Genomic DNA, 18279 nt, shown 5'->3' on the forward strand with positions numbered 1-18279 from the left:
CAGGGCAGGGACCTGGAGGCAGAAGCTGATGCAGAGGCCATGGAGAGGTGCTGCTTACTGGCTTGTTCCTCGTGGCTTGCTCAGCCTTCCTTACACAATGCAAGGCCAACATCCCAGGGATAGCGCCACCCATAGTGAGCTGGGTCGTCACCCACCAGTCACTAATTAAGAAAATGCCCTCCAGTAGGGTCTTCTGGAGGCATTGTCTCAGTTGAGAGTCCCTCCTCCCAGATGACTTTAGCTTGTGTCAAGTTGACATAAGACTAACTAATACAGCCTCACTCTGTAACTGAGGTTGCCTTGAGCTCACTGTATAACTCATAGCAGTCCTCCTGCCTTAGCCTCCCTCATGCTAAGATTACAGGCATGAGCCACCGGACTTCTCTTTTTAGACAACTGTCTACACCCCGGCCTGCTGAGCCGTTGATAGTACTTCCTACCTGCAAATGAAAATTGACAGGTTCCTTTTTAGGAGAAATCTGGCTTAAGAAGCGTTGTAAGAGAAGAAAAGTAAGGCAAGGAGGGAAAAGGATGTCAGAGAACAGGAAAACCAGAGCTGGCTCTGGACATCTCTTTGGATAGGCTGTCTGTTGGTTCCCACCCTTTGAGAATATTTCCTAGGCAGGAAGTAGTGAGCCTTGTAGCCTACCCAAACCTGCCTCCCTGTCCCTTTGCCCTAACTCTGCCCTCACACTTCTCTAGGATACAGCATTATCACTGTTTTTAGTCCTCCCCTTACTATTATTTTTTTAAAGGTTGATATCCTGAATGAGTCTGCACCCTCCCAGCCTCTCCTGGGCTCCTTCTTCGGGGAAATCCTCCCTGTGTTGATAACATCGAAAACCTGGTGGCGATCTGTGCGTGGACAGGACCCTCCCAAATTTAGCATTATGACTTCACTACAGGATCGAGAGAAGATGAATTATGGGAGGAAAGGGACTTTCTTTGTCATCAGTAGCCAGAGGGGCCAGGAGAGCAGTGGAGAGACCTGGGACCATCTTGGACGCTCTGAGCGAGGCTAGATGTGCTACTACAACAGTGGCGATGTGTCCACGCCCTGCCTCAACACTGGCATCTCCCTCCAGAGTCACTAAAGAGCTGCCTGTCCTTACCAGCAGTGCTCAGGACCACAGATAAACCACAGCCTGGACTTCCACCTCCTTCTCCAGGAGGTGGTCCCATCATGGCCACCCCATGAAAGCAGCATGGGGTCAAAGGCAGATGCCTTGAATCCAGGTGTCCCCTAGCCAAGCTTTCCTGAGGAGCTGAGGATCAAATAGAACTCAGCAGATTATTTATTTTTATTTACATGACCCTCCAGAGGCCCTCAGGTTTCCTTGCCTCTGTTCACAAAATTAGCCCCACCAGGGGTTACCGCTGCCTCCAGGCTGTGTGGGGTCGTGTGTATGTCCAGGGGGGCCATCTTGCTGATTTAACACTGCTTTTTGTGTTTTCCCTTCCCCCTGCCTGCCTGTCCCTTCTGCCCCAGCGAGGACGGTGTCGTGGAGAGGTCCAGCCCCAAGTCTGAGATTGAGGTCATGTCTGAGCCACCTGAAGAAAAGGTGACAGCCAGAACGGGGGCCAGCTGTCCCAGTGGGGGTCATGTAGCTGATATTTATCTTGCAAACATCAACAAGTAAGCGCTGCTTTTCATTTTCTGCTCCCCTAAGTGACTCACTCACTCACTCACCTCACCCCTGGCCTAACCCCCCTGCTCCTGTGCTGTCCGCAGGGCTCCAGCTCCCCACCTAACAGTCCCCGTGTGTTGTTTGCTGCCGCATGGATGGCAGGGCTGAGCAGGCGTATGTGGGTCTGCGGGTAGACCCCAGCCTTCCCCTGTCTGTTACCATCCTGTGGTACTCTGTGGTCTGCAGTGTCTGTCTGCCCAGACTTCCTGGCGGTCTTAGCCAAGCCTTCTTCAGAGCTTTGGGCCCCTTATGCAGCAGCTCCTCGTTTGTGTGCTGTTTCTCATCAGTGCCTTCGCTTTTCCAGTTCCTAGTCAAATAGTATTCGATGTCTTCTTTGACCCTTGTCTGTCTGAAGATTCAGTTTCGTATGTCTTCCACCAGGCTACTGTCCACCAGGTGGGCTAACTTAGACGTCATGAGTCTGGTTCTCCCTCTCCCACATTCATGGCCATGGAAAAGAGAAGAGCACTGAGCCCAAGGGAAGCTGTGTGCTGAGCTCCTAAACCATCCTGTGACCCTGTGCTCCCTGTCACACTGGCAGAAATCACTTTTCATTTTTTCCTTGTTGCTTTAGCACTGTGTATTATCCTTCCCTAGCAGTCCCTTTGCAGATGCCCACTCCTGTCCAGCAGGCTTATTCTGACCCCAGCTTTCAATGTGGCCATTAGCAGTGTTCTGAGGTTCTAACTCCATCCACACCTGCTGGCTATCTAGAGGGAGTCCTCGTTCGCCCGCCCATGAGCTGCTGCCTCCCCAGGAGGCACTCAGGCTATTGGAGAACTAATCTCATCTCAAGGGGCCAGACACCAAGTCCTACAGACCTCTTTCCGCCAGACCCTGAACTGTGGCCCAGTGCCAGGAGGATGACAAGCCCCGGGGCATTCGTGGTGAACGTGGATTGGAGATGACTTACAGTGTGTATTCCTTCCGACTCCGGAGGGCTGAGACGATTCGCACTTTGAAACCCTGTTAACCATAGCCTCTGGACACTGAGACTGGAAGGAGAATAAAAGATGCTTATTGTTTGTAAACCACATGAGGTTGCCAGATCTCTTGGCTTTTTTCCAACCAGACAATAGAGGGGTTGGGGGACACGGATCTTTCCTATCTCTTTCACACTCAAGTTCATCTAGTTTATTCAGTTCACTCACTCAGTGTAGTCATAATTTAATTCAGACCGGTAAACAAGCGGAGGATTTTATACTTCCCTCCAGTCTGCTAGGAGGGCAAGCTAATAAAAAGTAGCTGCCAGCTAATCACATTTTTTTTATTATTTACAAGTCTGTGTTAATTATGATCCTGCAATCACAAAGCCATGAGCTTATTAAGCCAGAAACCAAGATGATGGTGGAGGTGAAGTTAGATATTTATTTAGGCACTTTTATTCTTGTTTTTTATGGTGTTGGGGATAGAACTCAACATGGCACGTATACAAGTGGAGCACTCTACTGCTGAGTTACAGCTTCATCCCTGGGTATTAAATTTTAAGTCAACATATCTTTGATGCCATTTATACAAAGGAATTACAGAGAACAAAAGCTGAAAAAGCCGAAAGGTAAACATCTGGTAGGAAGTCAAGGTCGTTCTCTTGAACTCCTTGCTTGGTGGTATTAAGATTCTTACAATGAATTTCCTGGGGACAGACCAAAACCAAACCATGTCAGCATGGTCTACTCACACTTTCCCAGGCACCAGCCAATCAGTGCATGAGTGACAGCCCCCAATATGCCTGGCCCCTAGGAGTGAGTCTGCCTTTCTGCCTTCCCAACTGCCTCCAGAACAGTGTTCCCGGGAAACTTGAGTTTCCTGATTGCCTTGGAGAACTCTCTCCTCTGGGGCCCTCTCATCTGATTAACTCCTCCTCAGCTTCCAAGACTCGGTCTAAACATTGCCTATTTGGGTAAGCCTTCCTCACACCCTGAGTTCCTTGAGGCTGAAAACAGTGCCCTCATTCTGCACCACAATGGCTTGTGTTGTTGGTACTCGGTGCTACTCCTGGTTCCTCCTCCAGGCTGAGCTCCTTGTAATCGGCATCTGTGTCTTCCTCGTCTCTATGCCCCAGATAGAGCCGGGATGATGCTACCACAGTCTCCTAAGTCTGCCTTCTCAGCAGTTCTGATCTGTGAGTCAGCCATCCTTGAATGGAAAAAGGAAATCAGCAGAGTTCTTAGGGTGTGGCGTTTCAGTTTAATTCCACATCCTATATTAACCATCTGCTTTGTGCCAAGCACCAATGCTAGCTCTTCAGAGCTCACAATCTGGCGAGGCAAAGGACCATATGGAAGGTAACTGAAAAGCAGTTGTATGGAAGCCCTGAAGGAACATGGGAGGGAGGAATCTCTTCAGTCTGTGGTTGGAGGTACCAGTGTCGTGGAAAACTTGACAAAGGAGGGCTCATTTCAGCAGGGCCTTTAGAGCATCCTTTTTCTGATTGAGAATGGCTGCCTCACAAGGCTGGAGCTGCCTAGCAGCCACATTCATGGCTGCCGGGCCACACCCTGCTGGACCCAGAAAGATCAAGCAGCCCTCAGCTGTGAGCAGCACAGGACTGACTTAAGGCATTAGCTCTGCTTCAGAGATGCCCCCCGCCCCCGTCTGCAGTCCTACTATTGCCCCCCCAGTCCCCAGCTCAGCTCATCACCCTCGATAGACTCAAAGTCAGAGCCACACGGCTGCTCTCTGAACTAGCAGCTCAGTGGCATCGTAGATGAGGTCCTTTAAAATCTGGTTCAAAAAAAATAAAATTATTCAGCAGCAGGCAGTACCCATAGGGCTAGGATCCCACTCTCTCATGTCATTTGAGAGCCTTCTGTGGTATGAAATAAATGGGCCCAGTGCTGGGTGCCGTAGGAGTTGTGTAGATGCCCTTTCTACCCTGAGATCAGGCACACAGTGAGCGCTCTGTGCCACTGCAGTTCCTTGAAAAATCTCTTCCATGGCTATGAACTAGAAGTAGCCTCTTGCCAGGGCCCGGATGGTGATGGGCTTGCCGCGGTATAGCTGAGCAAACTGAAATTTGGAAAAATTGGCTCCTGTTGCCAGCAGTTCTCCCCTCCTTGGTGATGGTGAGACTTTCTCACCTGGGGCTTGGGTTTCTGTGCAGGCAGGCAGTGGAGTGGGTCTCTTCATGAATCTTTCTCCCATTAGAAACGTTCCCTTGAACAGGTAATTTTTTTTCTGACAGCATCTTGCATGTTTAGAACTCAAAGCTCACAACTACTAAGTAAGTATCCATTTTGCCTCTGCCCAGGTTGGGGGTTGGAGGGAACAGATCCATAGAGAAAACAAGAGAAAGAAAAACTGAAGAGGTAGGGTATTCTGTGTGACTTTCTTTAGCTGTCCAAAGTGCCAGCCTCCACCCCTCTGTCACAATCCTAGCTCCCTTGGACCCAGGGCTTCCTGATCAGATGCCGTTTCTGTTTGTTGAAGGCAAAGGAAGCGTCCAGAATCTGGGAGCATCAGAAAAGCATTTCGGAGTGACAGCCATGGGCTGGGCAGTTCTCTGACTGACTCCTCCTCCCCGGGGGTGGGGGCTAGCTGCCGTCCATCCTCTCAGCCCATCATGAGCCAGAATCTTCCCAAGGAAGGGCCAGATAAGTGTTCCATCAGCGGCCATGGGAGCCTCAACTCAATCAGCCGCCACTCATCCCTGAAGAACCGGCTGGACAGTCCACAGATCCGGAAGACCGCCACTGCAGGAAGGTCAAAAAGCTTCAATAACCATCGGCCCATGGACCCTGAAGTCATTGCACAGGTAACTGAGGGGCCCTGGACAATCAGTAGTAAGCTACACTCATCAGTTCCGCTCAGAGCAGCCCCGGCTAATCAACAGAACTTCAAACAGACCAATGCTCTGTACATTCTGTAGAGAGTGCAGCAAGTATCATACACGTGAACCTGCCAAGACAGCTTACTGAGCAAACCGCCTATCCCTGTCTCCCCAGCAGCCTGAAAGTAGAATTAATAGCATTCTACCTTCTTATTCGTATTCTGGCTGTTTGCAAGGCTGTTTACTTTTAAAGCCAGCAGTTAAGAATATTTTGATAAAAGTCTATTAGTCCAAGTTTCATGAGTTAAGACCTAAGGTAGGGTCTAGAGAGATGGCTCAATAGATAGGAACACTTCCTGTGCAAGCAAGATGAACTGAACTCAAATTCGCAGCACCCACATCAAAGGCATGGTCATGTATGCCTGTAACCCCAGTGTTGGGGATTAAGGGCAGGCAGATTTCTAGAACCTGCTGACCAGCCAGCCAGCCTAACCAAAACAACAAGCTTCAAATTCAGCGAGAGTCTCTGCCCCAAAAAAACGATAAGGTAGAGAGCAGTAGAGGAGATTACCTGACATCTTCCTCTGGCCTCTGCACATAGAACACACACATGAAAAATTAGATGGATAGATAGGTAGATATATAGGAAGATAGGTAAGGAGAGAGAGAGACAGACAGACAGACAGACAGACAGACAGATAGATGATAGAAACACAATAGTAGACTTCAGTGAAGCGAAGACTCAAATATAGTTCAGGTCACATTGTATATTTCTCTGCCCATCCCTGTCACCCCATCTCATAAAGCTGATCTCTAATGCTTGTAGGTAGATGCTTAGCCCAGCATCTGATTCTGTCCTAAAGACCCCAAAGTGTTCTTGTTGCTTGAAGCTCGAGTACCAGAAGGTAACAGTACAGATGAGCTCCCAGATTGCAGGAGCTTCCTTTTCATCTGCACCACATTGATGACTCTGTTTTCCATGAAATATTAGAAACCCAACTCGACCTCTAAACATCCAACTACTGGGGCCACTCCGAGCAGTTCTCTCAGACGTCTCTCCCAGCTATATAATTTTCGTTAGAACAGGTAGGAACTAAGGGCTTGTTTTTGTCCTCTTCCTCACCTCATCTTCCGGGGTGATCGGGAGAGGGCAATAGCAGCTCTGTATGGCCTCTGTTGGTTTCCTTGGTGCTCGGTGCTCTACTGAAGGAGGTGTACCTGGTACGCCCAGTGTTGAGCCCTGGGCCTGTGGTGTCTTGCTTCATTCACCTCCTATCCTGTTTAAGCTCCTGACAGCAATCAGCCTTGCACCATGGGAATCCTCCTTGGTCCTCTTTTGGCCAGCCATTAACCAAATGTTAGAAACTGTGAACATACTAGCCGCATCACAGGACAGAGCTAGGAGATAAGAGTTTTTCCTGAGCATTCTAAAAGATTTGAGAAGCCCACAGGTATATCTCAGTGATGCAAGCTCAAAATGCTTGCCTAGCATGCATAGGCTCCTGGGTTCCATCCCTGACATTGCAGAGGGAGGAAGAAAGGAATAAATGCCATAGTGATGGATGAAAATGAATCACTATCATTCATAGCAAGCTTCGATCATGCAATCAGACAGGTAGCCCTGAGTTGGGAGCCTGGGATTTATTTGAGACTTAGAATCTTTGAAAGTATTCTTGATCCCAAAGAGGAGTCCTGTGGTGACTTTGGAACACAATCTTAAGCGCAAGTTTGCAGGAGGGTATGGAAGCTGGGCACTCTTACTGGATGCTTGCATACAAAGGGTCTTTGGTTCTGCTTTGAGCCCCTGGACTTGGGCTGCCATTTTTTCTAAAATCTTCAGTATCTACTGATTTGTAGATGCTAACTTACTTACCTATATGGGCTTTGGCTCCCCCTTTTGGCCACTCTTGGGTTCCCTTTCATGGTGCTGGGTAGAAGGAAATGGTTTCAAGTTGCACTCTTGGGTGAGTTGGGAAATTGAAGCATTGTCCTGATAAATCTTCAAAGACTTGGTTCTTGAACATTCCTTAGCTCTTGTGGAGAAAGGAATAACCCCATTAACCATTGGCCTTGAAGTAAAGAAAAGAAAGCCCATACTTGATGTCTACCACTTTGTAAAATGTGTTCGTTGTGTACACTTTCAAACATAAACAGAAATGCAGAGAATTACTGAATCCCCGTGTACTCATGACCTTTCTCCTCCATTTAATTATCTGTCATTTCATCCAGAAATGTTTCAGCACCTGTCATTAAAACCGAGGACTCAAGTTGAAAATATTCAGCTACCCTTTTTTTAATAATATTTTTTCTTAGTTGTTCAATTTAATACATTTATGCAATGTACTTTGATCATGTCATCCACTACCACCTCCTGCTCCTCCTAATGCCTCCCACTTCACTTCCCTCCCAACCTCGTGTCTTTCTTTTATTGTTTTTTTAGTACCCCCGAGTCCAATATATATTTATGTATCTATATATTTATGGCAAGTTTAATACTTTCCATAGATGCATAGGTCTAGGGCCACCTGCTGTGCATGGTCTACCTCCCAGGAGCCCCATCCCCAAAAGTGAGTGACTCTTCCTCCCTCAGCAACCATCAGCTGCCAGCGCTCCTCCAATAGGGGTGCAGCCTCGGGGGCCCCTCCCCAGTTTCTGCTGAAATTTTGGCTGGCTTGATCGTGTGCGGGTACCACAAGTGGTATGAGTTGATGTGTGCAACAGCCTTGTCACATCCAGAAGTCATTAATTACTTTTTCTAAATTCCTGATGATGAAAATCTCTGTCCCCTTTCTCCACATTCTGGACATTCATGTGTTCAAGGACTTTGGCCAAGTAAAATAATGCGTTTTATAGTTGGTTTCATGGCTTGGCCTATTTGGTTGAAACAGGATCCTTGGGGACATCTGTCTTGGTTTGACTTACTTCTTCCTTTTTCCTGTTTTGCAGGATATTGAAGCAACAATGAACTCTGCCCTGAATGAGCTTCGAGAGCTGGAGCGGCAGAGCAGTGTTAAGCACACCCCTGATGTGGTTCTGGACACCTTGGAACCCCTCAAGACCTCCCCAGTGGTAGCTCCCACATCGGAGCCCTCCAGCCCCCTGCACACCCAGCTCCTCAAGGACCCTGAGCCTGCCTTCCAGCGCAGCGCCAGTACTGCTGGGGACATGGCCTGCGCCTTCCGGCCCGTCAAATCTGTCAAGATGGCTGCCCCGCTCAAACCACCCGCCACACGGCCCAAGCCAACTGTCTTCCCCAAAACAAATGCCACTAGCCCTGGTGTCAATTCATCAGCTTCCCCACAGGCCACTGACAAGTCTTGTACTGTCTAGGGGGTATAACTTAATTGTGTTAGACAAGGAGACTGATGGTTATTAAAATCTTCCTATTTAACTAGCTTGGAGACTTCAGTTGAAAATAGATTCTAAGTTGTTCTTACAGGAATTAGCCTTCCCGTTATCCAGACCTTGAGAATGAAGCCCTTGTTACTGCTTTTCCCTTCCTGGCCCTTCCCTCCACTCTTCGCTCCCCTCTGTTGTAATCCAGCCAGCTACAGTACATATTGTTCTTAGGTTAGCCAGAGACAAGTTTTCCATGATCGGATTGCTATGGTATCTGCCAAGGCAAGACATGGGAACATGGGCCTATGTCTCTGTCCCTTCATACCATAGAGGATACCTTGAGCAGACGGTTGGCTGCGGCCACCTAGCTCTCAGTGGCATCTTGTTTTGAGTACTAATTTAAAAAATCATATATAGCCCAGTTTTCATTTTCTATAAATATATATTCGTGCGCATGCGCACTCATGCACACACAGAGGTTTTTCTGCTCTCTGGTGTAGCCTCTTCTGGTCATAGACCACTCTTTGTTGTTGTGGCAGTTCACACAGAAGCCACCAGGGGTCTCTGTTCTCATCACAAACTTTGTTCTGTTTGGATCAGAGAAACCTGGCCTTCGAAATCTCTCTGTCATAGAAGTTTAGCAGAGTGGGACGGTCCTGTGCTCTGATGTGGGGGTGGGGATTGTCTTCTTCCTCTTGCTGTGAGTTGGTCACTGCTGTTTGCATTTGCTCCTCTCCATCCTGTAGAAGTACATCTCAATCTTATTAAGCTTTTAAAGTTTTTCTGAACATAGAGACTTTTCTTCAGTTCCTGTCTTTGTCTCTGACACATCATTTTCCATTTAAGACATTTTCCAATATAAGACAGTTTTATAGCTAGTTCCTTTTAGAGTAAAAAGTCTTAAAGTTTTATTATGTTTATGGCAGGTTTGAAAGGGGTAGGGAATGGGTCCTTCTTCCTTCCAACTTTTTTGGCATTTAACATTTTTAAAGTTCACTATTCTATTTAAAAAAATTTAAGTTGCTCTCTGCTAGTCCAAAAATTGTCCCCAGATTAAAACTATTTCAGGTTTACCCCTTGGCTTAGTTTTTTTTATAAGGCTCTCTCTGGAGGTGGGCAGGGGCTCGGAAAGCACTCGTTCAGTTCTAGAGACCCTGCCTTTGGAGACCATTTTTTTGTTTATCCAAACAAGGTCAACTAAGGAAACTTTGACCCCCATAAACTCAAAATTATTTTCCCAAAGGCAGAATCTTTAAAAAGTAAATAATTGAATGCTTCATATTGGGGCCTGCCCTTGGCCTGCTTCAGATGTGCTACCAGGGAATTCTCTAGCCAGCCTGCAAGCCTGGGGCTTGAACACCCACCCACTCCTCTCCATCCTGCTACCCAAGAGCGCCAGAGCTCGGAAGTCGTGGTTCAGGCTCACGCGTTTCAGCAGCTCCGTGAAGCACAGGCTCATTCCTCCTCTCTGGCTTCTGGTTTGAAAGCTGTGCTTTTATTTAACTTGATTGCTTTTCTGTAGTTCAAGAGAGATGGTGGGTTGCCATTCAGGTTGGAAAATCTGAATGTTCTTAGCTTCGGGCTAGAAGAGGTCCTTTTGGACCAATGGTTGGATCTTTAGAAAGTGGCGGATGTTTCTCTCTGTGTGAAGGGAATGGGGAGCTGGAAGGAGTCTCTAAAGAGAAGAGTACCTTGCGGCACCAGGGAGACCAGAGAGGCGAGTGAGCCAGACTGCAGGGGACAACCCTGGTCCTCGGGCCGCCTGATTTCTTTCTGCTCTTTTTCCTGACCTGTCATCTTGACCTGGGCTTGTACTGCTCCTGAGCCAAGGGGGGCTTTCGGACTCAAGGATCTCTTTCCTTGCTGAAATGATCCCCCATCCTTACATTCCTCTTAATCTAAGTGATAGAAGTTTCCAACCTGCCCTTTTTCCTCTCTTCAGGACACTACCCTCTAAGAAGGTAAAAACGAAGCTTCTTGAAGACCACACTTTGGGTCTGTTCTCTGTTCTCGCCTTCTCTTTTAGCCCTGTACATTATTTGTGTTTGTCATCCCCTTGGTCGATGTCCATCTGCTGACTTGCATAACGAACTGGACGGTGTACAAGTGGTTCCCTACTAACCCCAGCTCTGGGAGCCTCGCTGTCTTCCTTATCTCTGGTGCTTCTGACGCCTCTGAGATGGTCCTGTTAAAAGGAGTAGGAACCAATAGGAGGAGAGTCCTCCTCGGCAGAGCTCACTTCAACTGGAATTGAGGTTGCACACTGTGATTTTACACCCAAAAGCCAAAAGGAGCCAGCCACCCCAGGCCTTGGGCAACAGCCTCCCTCAGATAGGCTTGCCCGAAACCAGCATGATGCTTCCAAGAGCCCTGCTCTGCCCCTCGTGGCATGGATCCTTTCCCTGGTGTGGACTCAGTCTTTGGGGAAGAAAAGTGGTGTGGGGCTACCAGCATCCCAGTTTGGAACGTAGAGGAGTTTGCCACCAGCAGCTTATAAACTGGAAATGCTGGTCTCTGCCAGCCTCCTCAGGCCACCCTTGTTTGTCCCCAAGGAGATGAGAAATCCCTCCAGCACCAGGATGAACAGACCACTGGAAGGGCTGGTGTGCATGGACTTCCGTTCAGAAGAGAACTTAGATCTTCCAGGGAACTGCAATGTTGTGGCGTCTGATTTTTATGTCACATTTGTGTAAAATGGTATGTTCTTTAAAACGGTGTTGATAACTGGAATATTGTATGTATGCTTGAAGATGCTTTGTGTGAACCTAAGACTCACTCAGCCGATGTTGGATTGGGGAGAATCCAAAGCACAACTTCAAAATAAAACACGTTTTTAGGTTTCACTGCTGCAAGCCATCTCACTTTCCCCTCTCCCTGAAAGTTCTGATTCATCTGAGTCAAGCCTAGCGATAGGAGGGACAAGGTGGTCTTGGACCTTCTCTGTCCCTCTATCCATTGGTTCCATTTGGCCCATGTGTGGAACCTCAGAAGTTTTGTAGGAAGTCTTCTAGCATACTGTTCACCAGTCTGTGGTCATAAGAACTTTCCTTAACAGAATCTGCCTTTTGTTTTTAATAAGGACTGCTTCATTTCTATCTTCATGGTCAGATTTCCCACTTGAAAGACTGAAACCTATAAAGCTGGTTGGAAGCTCTGCCAGCTACGACTAAGGGTGGCCAGGTGGGTCTGTATTTTAAGATTTATCATTTTTGCTTAGTGTGTTCTAGGTGTTTATCTGTACAATGCATGCAGTACCACAGAGGTCAGAAAAGGGCATACTATCCTTTGGAACTGAAGTTACAGACAGTTGTGAGCCACCGTGTGGTTGCTGAGAACTGAAGCCCAGTCCTCTGCAAGAACAGCCAGTGCTCTTAACTGCTGAACCATCTCTCCAGCCCCTGCCAATGGTCCTTTGTCTTTCACAGCTAGACCCCTGCGTCAGCCTGCCCTTGGCCATCTCCTGTATCTGGAAGAAGTTCTGACCAACATGCCTTGTTGCTGGTGTACTGCGGTATTTATTAAGGCAACTCCACGTAGTTAAAAGAAGGTTTATTTGGGGGTAACTTACAGCCAGTAAAGAGGTTGGTTACAGGATCCAGAAGAGGTAGAGTGCAGTCCAGCAGTGTTCTCTGGAGAACTCTGCTCGGTCTACCATCCAGCATCCAGGATCACAAGGAACCAAGAAAGCTGGCACATCTGGATCATATTAAGGGCTCCCATCTTGCACCCAGCCCAGGGGCAAGTTATAGGTAGGTGTGGCGGTTACCGGAAGCCTCATTAGGGGTGGTACTTCCAGATCAAAGCTGGAACAGCTACCCACTACACTGGTGGGAGTGGAAGACACAGGGATGCCTCCTCTCCCTGAGAGATGCCTTGTGTTTTAGCAGAAAGTGACCTTGAGGGTGGAGACCATAGAAAGTTACTCATTACTCTACCACATGTGTCTGCCATGAAGCCCAAAGCAATAAGGCCAAACAGTCATGGACTAAAATCTCCAAAACTTGTCCCCTAGAGGCTTCACTTCTAAATGAGGAAGAACTGAGTCTGCAGGATTCGTATGTGTCTGTGGGTATACATTTACATATACTTATATATACATTGTCTGCTTGTTTGAGACAGGGTCTCTCCTAGCCCTGGCCATCTCAGAACTCACTGTGTAGACCAAACTGGCCTCGAACTCGCAGAGATCCCCTGCCTCTGCCTCTTGAGTGCTGGGATTAAAGGCGTGCGCCACCATGCCCTTGAGAAAAATTTCCCCCCCTGAAACAGGGTTTCTCTATGTAGACCTGGCTGTCCTAGAACTTGCTTTGTAGACCAGGCTGGTCACAAACTCCTGTAGATCCACCTGCCTCTGCCTCCCAGATGCTGAGACAAAAGGTGTGCATTACCATGCCCAGCATCAGAATTATTTTTTTAAGATGTCTAATTTTTAAACTGGCACAATTGTCCTTTTCTTATCTACTTGATGGTTACATGAGCAGCCCAGCTTAGCACTCAGTCCCATTCTGCACACAACTCCTGCTTTGTGTGTGTGTGTGTGGGGGGGGGCTATTTAACTTCTCATACTGAGTTGCTTTCCTAACACCAAGTAAGAACAAGTGTACATACATACATATGCACATACATACTTGATTCTTTCGAGAATTTCATAAAGCGTGTTTTGGTCATATTCATCCTCTCCCAGTTCTTCCCAGAGTCATGCCCTCTTCCCTACCCACCCAGCTTTGCCCCCTCCACCAAGGCTGATGTGTGCTGCCCTAATATTCTTGGGATTATCAGGGGCTACACTGTTAGAGAAAATGGACCCTCTCTTTCCCGGCTGCTAACAATTGCTACCAGCTCCTCTGCTAGGAGTGAGACTTCATGGCCAGCTCCCTTCTCCATGCTGGGATTGGGTCTTGTGTTTGCACAGGTCTTGTGCAGTGCGGACATTTGTAAGGCACAGATACCTGATTATCAAAAGCAGCAAAATACCAAGGGAGGTAACAAATTAGAATAAATTCTGCAAAACCTGGGGGCAACATTTGTTTTTAGGGAACTTAACATAATACCAGACATCCCTGACGATAAATCAAGTCTGTTTATTAGCATCACCTGTGCTCAGTAGTAATACAGGGGACCCTACCCCAGCTCTGGAATGGACACCTTCCTCCATGGTTTGCCATTTTTATCTCGTATGTATTGGTATTCAGCTTCTTCTTGCCCTACAAGCCTGTCTCATCTCCCGTTGTTAATGATGCTCATGCAGCATTGTTGCCCAGAGTAAATCAAAACTGAAACGGTTCTGCCACCCTGTGGTACGGGCTCTCACCCCTGGCAGCTGTATGTGAGGAGGGATTCCCTGGAACCACTGAGTTGCTGAGATGAAGGAGCTCTTAGGCTGTGGGCAAAGCACCAAAGAGACTTAGAGAATCCTACAGCGAAGGTCATGCTTTGGGGTCCTCTTCCCTATATATTCTGATGGGATGTCGATGGACACAGTGAACCGTCAACACACAAATGCATTTCAACCGAATGGAAACCAAACCAAGAGACCAGGTGAGCATGGACTTCGGATTATCTCATGTAAATGCTTACAGATCCCATTGTTGTAGGAAGTTAGGTGAGGAAGGCTTTCATGATGTGTTCACATCCTCTACTTTAGCCTCCTGCATGCTGGGATTTCCAAGCCTGAGCTGCCACAGCTGCCAGGAAGTTTCCTTTGACTCAGAAGCTAACCCTGACATTACATATGGCAAAGAATCAATTAGTTAATCAACCGATTTTAATCTGTCTATTCAAGCACTGTATTGAGCAGGAAAAGCAGGCAGTAGAGCTTGTTTCCTACTCACCACAAAAAAAAAAAAAAAAAAAAAAAGCAAAATAAGCAAGTACGAAAATGAAATAAGATGCTGGGTTGGAAAAGAAGGCCATTATGGAGCTGTGTGGTGACATGTGCCAGGAGTCCCAGATACTCACTAGCTGAGGCAAGAAGATCACAGCTTGAGGCCAGCTTTGGCAATAAAGACTCTATTTTTAAAAGAGGGAGGAGGCCATTGTGGTGTGAAATTGAGCACAGAAAGTTAAGATTTCTGCTTAGGCAGGCCATGCTGAGCTGACCAAGAGATATAAAGTAGGAAGATGGGTGAGTCAAGTTGGGGGATTTCCTACCCAAAATCCAGTAGGATGCATTCAAACAGATTCCTGATGTGAAGTGTAGGTGGAAAAATGAAATCTCATGAAGGAGGAGCTGGGGAGGGGGGTAGGGGAGGGGTGGAGTAGGCCCAGCACCTAGGTGGCAGATGGGCACATATTCCAGAAACCAGGGAAAGGGATTACTTGACAAAGGGAGGGGTCAACTGTTAAATGGCCAGTGCCTTGGGATAAGATAAAGTAGGCATTTTTGTTAGGCATGGTGGAGCATGCCCTTAGTCCAAGCACTTGAGAGGCAGAGACAGGAAGATTCTGTGAGTTCATGGCTATCTTGGTCTACTTACCAAGTTCCAGGACAGCCAGGACTATATAGAGGTACTCTGTCTCAAAAGGAAAAAAAAGGGGGCTGTGGAGCTGTGGATGGGACTTCTTGGTACATAGAGAGATCCTGTCAGAAAAGAAAACAAAATAAAAGGAAAGAAAAGCATTTTCACAGTAGATGGGAAATGAATCTCGTTGGAGTGGGCTAGGCAGCAAAGAAGGAAAGACCCAGAAGCTCAGAGAACGGGAGCATCCAGGTGGGTCAAAGACCAGGGTTTGTTTTGAAAATAGACAGAGCTGAGGCACATTTGCTATGTGGGCAGACCCAGAGAAAGACAGGAGGGAGTCTGGAGAGACAGCGGTGTTGCATAGCCCAAGTGGAGGGGGCAGTGTCCACAGAAGGACACGTGGTCCTGTCTCTCGGGAGGACAGAAAATACTGTGGTAGGCACGGGCAATCATGGAGGACAGGAGATCCTGTGGTAGGCGTGGACAAGCATGGAGGACAGGAGATCCTGTGGTAGGTGTGGACAAGCATGGAGGACAGGAGATCCTGTGGTAGGTGTGGACAGGCATGGAAGACAGGAGATCCTGTGGTAGGCGTGGACAGGCATGGAGGACAGGAGATCCTGTGGTAGGCGTGGACAGGCATGGAAGACAGGAGATCCTATGGTAGGTGTGGACAGGCATGGAGGACAGAGATGCTGTGGTAGGCGTGGACAGGCATGGCTGTGGAGGAATGAGTTCACTGTCAATTGCTTCTTTAGTTCAGCTAAGTTGAAGGCAGGGTCTGAAGCTGAGTATGAGAGGAAAGAAACACGTTTCCAGACTAGGAACCGTGACAGATAATTGCACAAGGACCAGATCCCTTGGCGACCTGGAGAGTGCACCCACGGCCCCTTTCCCACTGCTTGGGAAGAGTCAGAGTAGCAGTTCTGGCCTCCTGTTTGTCCCTCCTGCACCAAAGCTCCTGGGCTGAGTTGACTTACGAAGGTGTCGACTAGCTATGGGCTCCGAGGTTTTGTCATTTAGTCCCTGTGACTAAGCACAGCCAGGACGCAGCCCTATAAACAAGCCCACACATATACCACCCTGCCCTGATCCTTTCTTACTTTTGTTTGTTTGAGACCTTTCTTACTTGAAAGGTACTGGAAGACAATGTGTGTGTGTGTGGGGGGGGGGGTTGTATGTGGGGAGGGGGTGGGTGCAGCAGCTACTATCGGGTATGAAACCTTAGCCTCATGCATGCTGAGCAGTACTGGACTGATTTACACCCCCAGCTCCCTGATTTTTTTTTTTTTAAATAGCTCTAGCTCTATTGCCCTGTTCAGGCTGATCCTGAATTCCTGGACTCAAGTGAACTGCCTGCCTCAGCCTCGCTGGAAGCTGAAACACAGATATATGTCACTATGCCCAAAATAATATCTGTTCCAAACCCACTGGGCACCAAGCATGTCATCTCTTCGTTTTATACCAATCCTATGAGAAAATGACAAGTCCTGTTTAGGAGGTGGCCTTAATGATGATGTAGCACCCCTTTCCACCACACCAGCTTCTATCAGTAGCAGACATGAGTTTTTTTCCCCCAGAGTTGCCAGCCCAACACACCACATACACCACACACACACACATCACATATACACACACGCACATCACATACACACATGCACAACACACACACATGCACACACACACATCACATATACACACACACATCACATACACACACATCACATACACACACACACACACACACACACACACACACACACACACACATGCACACACGCGCACACGCTTTCCTCTGGTCCCTATACTGCCTTTGGATTGCCACTATTTCTATGATTCCTTGGGCCTGGGAAGATGTGGCAAGGCCCCTTATGGACATCCTCTTCTCTCCAGGCTCCTGAACTTCCCACGTAGCTGGGGCACAAGCAGGACAGTCCTATAGTTTGTCCACACCAGAGAGGTTTCCTCCCGGAATCTACTGTAAAGTACCATCTGTTTCCAGTACAGTTCCCCCTTGTTGGTTCTTCTGAGCGTCCCGGGTACAAAGCCCTGAAGAATGCATGCTCTTTTCATACTTCAGCGCCTCTGCCCTGCTTCCTATCTTGAACCAGTTCCCCTTCTCTGCCTCTCTCAGAGCCGCCAGCGAGTCTGCAAAGCCCCTCCTGCTGCTGCCCCGACCAGGGCCTCAAAACCACTGTTTGTGGAATGTGCATCTCCTTGCGTTCACTACCACATTGTCCAGCACCCCACAGCTCTGGGAGACGATGCCCGTGTCTCTCCTTTTCTGTCCTGAGCACACAGTGCCTGTTTCACAGGAGATGCTAGACTTGATTCTTGAGTTAGAAAGTCCCTGTGGAAAAGAGATTAATTAGGCTGGCCAGTGAAAGGAAATTAAGAGTGTCGGTTCACGGAGGAAAATGAGCAGCCTTCAGGGTAGAGCAGGTGATCCTGTAAACCTCAGTGGGCAAAAACAGTATCCCTGGTGGGCGGGAGGAGTACTCTGATCATAAAAGTCGCTCAGATGACTATCTAGACCAGTGGTTCTCAATCTGTGGGTCATGACCCCTTTGGGGGTCACATACCAGCTATCCTGCATATCAGATATTTACATTACGATTCGTAACAGTAGCAAAATTACAGTTAGGAAGTAGCAACAGAAATAATTTTATGGTTGGGGGGTCACCACAACATGAAGAACTGTATTGAAAGGTCACAGCTTGAGGAAGGCTGAGAACCAGTGCTCCAGACAGAGGGAGTAGCCATGTTGAACGGAGTCACCTTGCTGTAGAGGGCGGGAGACCTTAGAGAAGGTGGGTCTTGAACAGCAGTTAGGTGATTTGCTGGAGAAAGCACATGCTTCTGTCCTCTCCAAGCCCTGGGTGATCAGCGATGACAATCCCCCTGTGATCTTGCGAGGTGGTAACCTATAACACGCAGGCTGGAGTGTGGAACCCTCAGGGATGTCCCTCCTGGCCCTGCTGGGAGAAGCCACCCCAGGGCTGTCGTCTTATCATCAGGTGAA

The 18279-nt window shown here is 48.0% G+C and overlaps 1 protein-coding gene across 9 annotated transcripts in view; it reads left to right on the forward strand.

The window, feature by feature from the left end:
* Srgap2 (SLIT-ROBO Rho GTPase activating protein 2) overlaps positions 1–8851 on the forward strand; it is a 219765-nt gene extending 210914 nt beyond the window's left edge. For 6 of the 9 annotated variants that reach the window (XM_059280830.1, XM_059280832.1, XM_059280831.1 and 3 more), the window contains 3 exons: positions 1490–1636; positions 5118–5442; positions 8404–8851. In XM_059280830.1, coding sequence (XP_059136813.1) covers positions 1490–1636; positions 5118–5442; positions 8404–8787 — 856 coding nt within the window. In that variant the 3' untranslated portion in view covers positions 8788–8851. The other 3 variants (XM_059280834.1, XM_059280837.1, XM_059280838.1) reach the window with 3 other exon arrangements.
* The last annotated feature ends 9428 nt before the right edge of the window (positions 8852–18279 follow it).

Source organism: Peromyscus eremicus, chromosome 15 (assembly GCF_949786415.1).
Source record: "Peromyscus eremicus chromosome 15, PerEre_H2_v1, whole genome shotgun sequence".
In the NCBI taxonomy this organism is placed as follows: Eukaryota; Metazoa; Chordata; class Mammalia; order Rodentia; family Cricetidae; genus Peromyscus; species Peromyscus eremicus.